Source organism: Macrobrachium nipponense, chromosome 4 (genome assembly GCF_015104395.2).
Source record: "Macrobrachium nipponense isolate FS-2020 chromosome 4, ASM1510439v2, whole genome shotgun sequence".
Classification (NCBI taxonomy): Eukaryota; Metazoa; Arthropoda; class Malacostraca; order Decapoda; family Palaemonidae; genus Macrobrachium; species Macrobrachium nipponense.
This window is the reverse complement of record NC_061100.1, coordinates 116,201,463-116,211,462: the sequence shown is the minus strand read 5'-3', so window position 1 is coordinate 116,211,462 and position 10,000 is coordinate 116,201,463. Positions and strand designations below refer to the sequence as shown.

The 10,000-nt window shown below is 35.8% G+C and overlaps 1 protein-coding gene across 2 annotated transcripts in view; it reads right to left on the bottom strand.

The window, feature by feature from the left end:
* LOC135211080 (filamin-B-like) overlaps positions 1-10,000 on the bottom strand; it is a 270,141-nt gene that overhangs the window by 241,400 nt on the left and 18,741 nt on the right. For both annotated transcript variants that reach the window (XM_064244140.1, XM_064244141.1), the window contains exon 2: positions 8,343-8,560. In XM_064244140.1, coding sequence (XP_064100210.1) covers positions 8,343-8,560 — 218 coding nt within the window. The remainder of the gene's footprint in view (positions 1-8,342; positions 8,561-10,000) is intronic.

The window sequence follows — 10,000 nt, the reverse complement described above, 5'->3', positions numbered from 1 at the left end:
GACTACGTTCTGATTTATACTGGTTCCCAAAAATGACGTTTCCTAATCATTCATGGACTCATCTGACGAATCATCCCATTCAGTCGATCTTGGACACCTCGCATATCAGAATAACATACAATTATCAATGGTACCTACGTTCATTCTTGAATTACGTTATTTTTTGTTTGTTTGTATGGTGCTTTTACGTTGCATGGAACCAACCAGTGGTCATTCAGCAACGGGACCAACGGCTTTACATGACTTCCGAACAACGTCGAGAGTGAACTTCTATCACCAGAAATACACATCACTCACTCCTCAATGGAATGCCCAAGAATCGAACTCGCGGCCACCGAGGTGGTACGCCAACGCCATACCGACTACGCCACTGAGGCGCTTTTTGAATAAAGGTAGTTACTTGCAGCAACGCTAACATGAGTTACTTCTCTCGACATGAAGTTAAGAACGATTCGAGCGGCCATTTACGATGCTGATTGTATTGTTATGGCACCTGAAATTAAATAGGTAAAGGTTTATGATTATTTAGACAATTCGTCTGAATTAGACTTTAGTGACATCTTAGATAAATGTGAACCTGATGACGTCGATTATGATCAAAGATGAACAGTCTGGAGAAATCAAGAAAGTTTTTGAAAATAACTCTCTCTCTCTCTCTCTCTCTCTCTCTCTCATTTATATATAAAGTCCTCCTCCCAGTAACGCCCTTGTGTCCTATCTACCCTAATTTGGGAACATGGCCGAGGGCCCGTGCACGTGTGGGTGTCAGCCGAAACCTTATCTGGGCCGGACTTTAAAAAACGCTATTTGCAACAAAGTGATGCTTCAGAATTAATCATCCGTCATCTGCAACATGAAAATAAGGTGACAGCCATAAAAGGAAAGACTGACACCGGTTCCAGCGGTGCAAATTTTGCCCGTGGTGACGAGTTTCTGTTATATACCGACAGGGCTGATGCAAATTACATTCCTGTCAGTGTCTCTTCACAGCGTCACAACAAGAGACTCACTGCAGTCAACTATTTGTTCGCTCCAAACCAAACAAGGCTTTTTCTTCACATTATTTCAAAGCCACCACACCCACCCATTTGTAAAAGAAAAAAAAATGCTGCGGTTTCGCTGAAAAATACCTTACGAACAGATTTATCTAGTAACTTGATCATTTTCGTAAGAATATTCTCTGCAATCGTCAGCAAACGTGACAGCGAATACAATTCTTACATACCATTACTCCACAACGCCTCACTGCTTATAAATATTCTTAGTAAGTACTTCTAAACCAAGTACCATTTATGGCTCATGCTTTCGCAACCATTTGTAACGCTTGTGCCACGGTGCGGAGCTCAAAAAACTCATGCAGACCATAAATCAGGATGCAACAACCCGAATGGCAAAAACTTCACAACCTTTAACGGAACCCTTAACAACAAAGTAGACGCGATGCCTACAAATCCAGCGTACTGCGATCCTGGTATTTCTGTATTATATTTTTCGCAAAAAAAAGACGTACACTTGGACCTTGAAGATAAAGTGACTTCAAAAGAAAAGGCGAGAGGTAAAGGCATAGACTCAGTTGTTATATTAATATGTTCCATTATGCCAGCGCGGGCTCCTCTCCACGGCTATCACTCATAAATGAATTTTCTCGTGGTTTTATTCTAATACTCCCTGAACCACCTAGAAAAAATGTCAAAATTAAAACTTCCACTTCAACGAGAACTTTCATTCTCCAGCAGATAATGAGGACTATCGAGCGTTAATATGGTTCGTCTCCCTTCAAGTAGTGGTTCTTTCATCCATATGTTGCCTCTGCCTCATTTGTCCTTCGTCACATCGTCCCCTTGAAAGCAGACACTTTGTTCTCTAAAAATGGCGCGCACTCGGGCCCATTCTCCTACAGATGTTGTGCAAAATAAACTTAAAAGTTAAAAGCAATTCATGTCCCCGCTCCATCTATCTACATCGGAAAAGTGCCCCTCACTCTGTGTTCCTTAACTCCTGTCATCAGCCTGTTACCGACGTAATAATTCATCTCCTAAAGAAGTATATCGAAGTAGAATTCTTCCCCCAATATGCGTAGCAACATTTGGGATCTTACACGTTCGTTTAAATCCCAATGTCACAAAAATGAACTGAGAATGTAAACTAGGCGTTTTCCGACCTCCAGCTTACTCTGACGCATGCTAAAATCTACAGTAAAATAGAGCGTTGTTTCGCCAACGAAAATTACAATAAATATGCTATATCTTATAAGAAATGATTTTTCTGTACTGTTTAACATGCACATTACACATCTTTTACATTTTTTATTCTAATAAATAAACCATAAATATTCCATCCAAAAATTCCAGTATCTTTAACTCAACGCGAAACACCTTTTTAAGACCTCTTTAAGGCTTTTCCATAAGGCTTTCCTACACCACCAGCATGAACAACAAAAGCACGAACAACAACACGAACAGCAGCAACAACAAAGTAGTGTGTACGCTTACTCCCCGAGTAAGCAAAAACTTAAAAAATATTCACAGCAAAGCATAAGGTACAAGACTGATTGCAAAAATATTCCAATAACAAGTAAACACAGAGAATCAAAATGTACAAACTATACTAAAACTACTCAGCACATAAAACACAATTACTCACATTCATTGAAACCACTCTACCTACACAGGAAAACCAACTATACTCTGTTTTTTTCCATCTGTCCACCAGCGTGTGGTGTTTGCGTATGGTAACACTGCGTCCCGGGCTTTACATAGTTACATTCAGCTTACATTCAACAATAATAATAACCTTATTTCCAATATTAACGGTGTAATTCGCATACTGCAAATTATTAAAACACTTTTCAGTTGCAAATGTACACCCAGATATCCTTTTATTTACCTAAAACTCACAGATAGCGTAACTATTTAAAGCCCGGGACGCAGTGTTACCATGCGAAAACACCACAGGCGGATGGACAAATGGAAAAAAGCAGAGTATAGTGATAAGCTTATTCCAAAAAAAGCTCTAGTTTAAGCGTGAAAAGATCAGTCTTGGATTAAGCAAGAACGTTCCTAACTAAAATCTAATCTTGTTAGGAAGCTGATTTGGTAATTTTCATAATTTGTTAGGGAAATGGACTCTCCTCCTCCGAAACCAGTTTATCTCAGTTCATGGAAGTTCTTGGTGCCATAAGCCAGGTACACTAAGAACGATGAACGCTGTCTGAGGTTGGAAAGGAAAGTGGAAACGATAAGGTAGAGGTAGTGGAAGAGTTAATGAAACTGACTGTAAGTATGCGTGTGTGTATGTATATATATATATATATATATATATATATATATATATATATATATATATATTATATTATATTTTATTATACATGCTCGCAAATATTATTCTTTCTGATAGCCCAGTGGTTCAAAGTCACTGACTAGCGTTGCTTCCAAACCACGCAAGGTACGAATCATGGCCGATGACGAAGTACTTACTTACCAATCCTAATTCCCGTTGTTGGGAGCAAGCTATTTCCGAGGGAAAGCCAATACGATATCAAACGATAATTATGAATATAAAAAAGTTGCACACACTTAAGTGGCAAAAATTCATATATAATATATATATATATATATATATATATATATTATATATATCTATATATATACATACATGTATATACATATATATAAAAAATATATATATATATATATATATTGATACATGTATATAGTACATATACATATAAAATTTGTGTGCCAGCTTACGTAAGTGAAAGGTCAAGCAGATATATAAATAATGTTTCCAATGGACCGAATCGGGGTTTGCCCAATAAACCAGACCCAGATGTACTACAATTTCCTTGTACTGCTTTAACAGCAGGAATGAAGTCGTACTAAGGTGTGACGGAGCCTCCAGATGGAGAGGATTAGAAAGCGCCACATCGTACCCTGTTGAAAGTCTTTCGTAATCCTTTAACATTACGCACGCACCACCTTTAGTATTCTCCCTGGCTGAAAGGTACACGTTTATTTAAACTGAAGGGAACAAAGTACTCCTACGTTACATCTGGAAGTAAGTCATTGAATAAAATTATAAACAACTGAATTCATTTGCAAATAAATAACAATTAATTATTGAGTAATTCTGGAGTTACCTGTAAGAATAACAAGCTGTTTTATAACTTTCCACTTTCAAAGACGTTGTCATATTGTAATATTATTGTTTCTATGTTCATTCTGGCTGAAGAGGACAAATGATCAAGATGGCGAAAATTTCTTGTGTAAGGAAATATACATACATACAACTGCTGACTTTATTTTTTCCAAATAAATCCTTGAATAGTTAAGAAATTCTTAAAATGTAAATAAACCCATAAATTTATTTTTAAAAATTAAAACTATAAATATATCAATTAACTTATTAATTAGAAATTCTGTTAATAATAAATTCATAAATATCGAAATAAATTTATGAATGCATAAATAAATAAACAAATGGGTTTCATTTCTTCAGGATGAGATGAAAATTAACATCACTGTTAAAAATATATATTTCTTATCTCACTAATCTCTGGTACATCGTGCTATAACCATATATTTCATATCATGACCATTATTCGCCCTAGTTTAGATAGGATAGACGTTAATGTCAAAAGGAAGATATACGAAAACAAAAACAAAATATACTTCGAATGTCAAAAGGAAGATAGGAAAATAAAAATCTAAACGAATAGAATGTGGGAAAATACATGATGACTTTGTGATACGCAAAGGCAGTACTACATTCCTATTTCACCTTCGACCTCAACTTGTGACTCTGATCTTGAATTCACTCTGCATATCGCTGTTTAGTGGAGTATGCACAAAATCCATCTTTGACCTTCGACCTACCTCCAACTATGACCTTCAACTCTACCTTGGCTACAACATGCATTAATAAATAAGTAAATAAGTAAATATATAACGTCCGGTTGTGTGTGTATGCATTTTGAAGTCTTCAGTTTAAAAAAGATAAATAATAAAATCCTAGAACTTGCAAGCAATTCGTGTAGACAAACAGACATTGACAGGACCAGACCCTATACACAAACATATACTAAATATCGCCTAAAGATAAGCCGTGTGGATAAAGAGGACTTACAGAGAACCACTTAGAAAAAAATTATTACTAAAAGCATACAACTACACACAATTTTTTATGTACGTTTATATATATATATATATATATATATATATATATATATATATAATATATATATATATATGTATGTGTGTGTGTGTGTATATATATATGTGTGTGTGTGTGTGTGTGTGTGTGTGTGTGTGTGTGTGTGAACTGGATCACGAAAATTTGGAGACGAAAAAAAAGGCAAAAGCCACGAAGGAGTACTGTGAGGCCTTTCGACTCAATGTCTGCTAAGTAAAGGACATCGAGTCGAAAGACCTCCCAGGGCCTTTCCTTACATATATATATATATATATATATATATATTATATATATATATATATATATATATATACATATATTATATATATATATATATATATATATATATATATATATATATATATATATAATATATATATATATATATATATATATATATTATATATATATATAAGGAAAGGCCCTCATATACTAATATACATATAAATATATAATATATATATATATATATATATATATTATATATATATATATATTTATATTAGTATATGAGGGCCTTTCCTTATTTCAAAATCTCCCTTCGCTACATCTTTATCTGATTTAAAATCCTTGAAATTCGTGGAAAGAGAAAGGAGGAACTGTCTTCCCACGCACGATTCGAGCCAATACTAGTTAGAAGACCAAGTGCTAACTGAGTTCACCATAAAAAGTGTAGGTTGGGGCTGACCTTCTTCCAAGCGATATGGGTTCGAATCACGCCCAGAGAGATCTTCTGCACTCTTCCATTGCGGATTTCAAGGCTTCCCGTGGAAATAGCGATCAGATTTATTAAAAACTATGGGGTTGGAAGGCCACTGTGACTATTCCAAAATAACAGATCTATTGAATGTAATCAATTGACTTTCATTTCAATCAAATATGCGTTTATATATATAAAAATATGTTCAAATCTAAATCATGATGAAATACAAAACGTGATGACTATACGAAGAAAGTTACAGCCATGAAGGAAAACTGAAACACTGGAGATTATAAAATATATATATATATATATATATATATATATATATATATATATATATATATATATATATATATATATATACAGATTATATGTCTATTCGTATGATTCAGTCCGTTGAATACCTAAATGTAAAGCCCACAATACCAGCTATCCGTAGGCCGTGGGTCACAGCGTCTTCATTGTATGCGAATGAGACAAATAGCGAATTCTGGGTGCCTGGCATAGAAAGGATGATGTGATGGGCCAGAGTAATGGAGAGGAAAAGGGAAGATGAACAGCTGATATCAGTCACAACACTCCACACGAAGACTTTCACTCATGCGCTACCTCCACTCCCTGAGCAGCTGGACAGGAAGACTTCTTTAAACTTTCTTTCTCTAGTAACCTGAGAGAGAGAGAGAGAGAGAGAGAGAGAGAGAGAGAGAGTCTACATGGTAGGTTAGTGCAATTGTTTTTTTTACAGATACATAAAAAAGTCTGAATAAAATCCATGAACCTATCTTTAGGTAATACAAGGATACACTTTGTTACCTAAACAAATCACAATCACTGACAACACAAACATAAAAAATGAAGTGTTCCCGACAGACAATCTAGAACTGGCTATAAATCTAACCAGAAAATAAAGGTAATAAAATATGCATAAAACAACAATCGCAAAAACTGTCGATGTTCTTAGTGGTCTGACGAGGGAGACACCCAGAGCCTGGGAAAATTCAAGACTCGGATTACTACCTCGTCCAGAGTTGAAATCCCCACTACCCAAAGACTCCCACGCAATCCTGAAGGTTCCGGATAAGGAAGGCTTGTTCTAAAAGGACAAGCCCGCGATGTGCTTCTACCTGGTCAGTTGATAAATCAATTCTTGCGTGTGTGTGTGTGTGTGTGTGTGTTGTTCGTTGGCAAATAATAAATGATCTTGAAACAAGATGATAATGGCAGCATCTGCTGACGCATTAAAACAACAATATTTCGGGCTTTTCGAAAAATCGAAAAAATCATAAGTGGCGCGCGCGTGTCTTGTCAGAGAGAGAGAGAGAGAGAGAGAGAGAGAGAGAGAGAGAGAGAGAGAGAGAGAGAGAGAGAGAGAGAGAGCCAACTCCAGGAAATCTTCAAACTGTCCGAAATACCGCATAATCTATCGATGCCGACCAGAAGGCAATTGACCCTAAACGTTCCCCTTGAAGAAAACCGTTCTCATTATGAGCTCCCTTCCACTCCTCGTACAAGTACAATGGGAACCCCAGCGAGGGAAGAAATGCTCAACAGGGCATTTTCTACGGCACGAAGAACACCGACGCCCTTCCTGTTTGCTAAACAATCGAACAATACTCCCATTCGTGTCGAATCCCGTCGAATGCCGCAAGCTGTGGCGTACTGGAATCCACTAAGACCATATTTAGGTTTAGGATCGGAAAATGAAAGTAAATTATTCTTTTTGGGCATAAAAACATTCCACATTTCTCATAAAAGTGATGATACAGATGCACCTAAATAGGCTATATACATTTTGGTACATAAAGGAGGAGTTTCAATATTAGCAACCAGGTTGACATCAACATTCACAAATATATGTATATTTATATTCATATATATATATATATATATATATATATATATATATATGTGTGTGTGTGTGTGTGTGTGTGTGTGTGTGTGTGTGTGTGTGTGTGTGTGTGTGTATATATATATATGTATATATATATATATATACATAAATATATTTATATATATATATATATATATATATAAATATATATATATATATATATATATATATATATATATATATATGCGAATACCACAGTAAAATGATAGGCAGAAATCCAAGCGCTTTCGTCTTCACTATAACACTGTCGAGGAACGCTTGTTTTTCTGCCTATCATTTTCCTGCGGTATTCACTTATTTAATGAAGTAACGTAAATCTACTGTGATTTTTAAGCATATATACATACATACATACATACATAAACACACACACACACACACATATATATATATAATATAATATATATATATATATATATATATATATATATATATATATATATATATATATATATACACATCTGTGTGTACACTTCAAGGCCAGCATTTTTATCTTCCAGAACTGATATCCAGAAATGAGCCCACAGAAGGTAAGCTTGACACTGCGCCACTACTCACCGATATTGACCAGCTTGATCCCGTCGTCTGCTATGGCGTTGAGGGCAGTGGTGACGTTCTCCAAGGCCTGGTGCTGGTTCATCACTTTCTTCACCTTCCGGAGGCGCCTCTTCTGCAGCACCTCCACCAGCGTGACCAGTGCCAGCCCATCTCTCAGGTCCTCACTCAAGTCCTCCACTTTGAGCCCTGTTTCCCGGAGCTGCACGTTGACCCAGTTCCTGGAAGAGTTGGGGAAATGGAGGGGAAAGGTCAACATTTTTCTTTTTCACGAAAAAGGTCAATGTCATAATACTGCTCTACTCTGGACGTTTTAGCAAATGTAAGGTCAGTTCGCTGTGAATTGAATTGAAAATGGAATTTAAGCTAAAGGCCAAGCACTGGGACCTATGAGGCCATTCAGCGCTGAAATGGAAACAGACAGTAAAAGGGTTGATAGGTGTATCAGGAGGAATACCTCGCAGCTGCACTATGAAGCAATTGTTAGGAGAGGGTGGAAAGTAAAATGAAGAAAGGGAATATGAAAGGAGGTACAGTAAAGGGTTGCGGCTAGGGGCCGAGGGCACGCTGCTAAGAACCTTAAGTAATGCATACAGTGCACCTCATGCGGTGCACTGAGTCAGTTCACTGTGGATAAGGTAACTAATGAATGACTATTTATTATAAAAGTATCACTATTTATTACTACTACATAACTATTATTAATGAATAACCATTTATCTGTGTAATAATAATACTTTACAGGTAATAAATGTTACACTCGTACTATAATAACTTATGAATATCAAGTCTGCTCAAATAAAGGATCAGATCTCCATGGAAAGTGATATTATTATGAGGTTAGAATACTTCATTCTCAAGGGATTTTCGGAAAAAAATTAAAGATAAAAGTCGGGAAATGCAAGGCACCCATTTCTGAATTATATACGTATGTTAAAAAACACGGATGAATATAAACTAATGGAACTAATAAACGACAAAAAATATTGTAAAATAGTCTTTTGAGCTCAAAGACCCAACATGATTTCATAAGTTGTCCTGAAAAAACTATCAATACTAAAAATATCATGGAGAAAGTGGAGGCATCTAATTCATAAACAGAAATAGATTTGAAACAGAAGAATGACTCATTCTAGAACAATACAAACTAATACTTAAAAGGAGGCCCACCTGATGCACAGTACATTGGCCATTAAGAACATTTAAAAAAAATATACCAAGCTGATTATGATAATGGTATTAACCTTTTCGAAAAACCCTAAAGGATAAATTCAATATCCGGACATTTCCAATAATGAAGAGGAAACCAACCAACTTCTGAAAGTCACATTATTGCAATAATTAAGACAACGATTGACTTACAACTTGGGACTTCATACGTTCCTTTGCCGTAGGAACAATCACACACAGCTTAGCTCTTTCTGGGAATTTTCTCCAAACTTTAAATTACAAACTTGTTCTTTGATGATTTGTTTGATTCACTTTTATGTATCACAAAATGTAAAAACCACTGCCGAACCAATTAACCACATTCTACAACATAATTAAGCAAAAGACACCAAATAAAAGTGAAAGTGACGTCAATCAAAGAAAAGGAAAAACTGTTCAGTGAGAGAGAGAGAGAGAGAGCAAAACATACATGTCATGCGCTTAGGCTACTT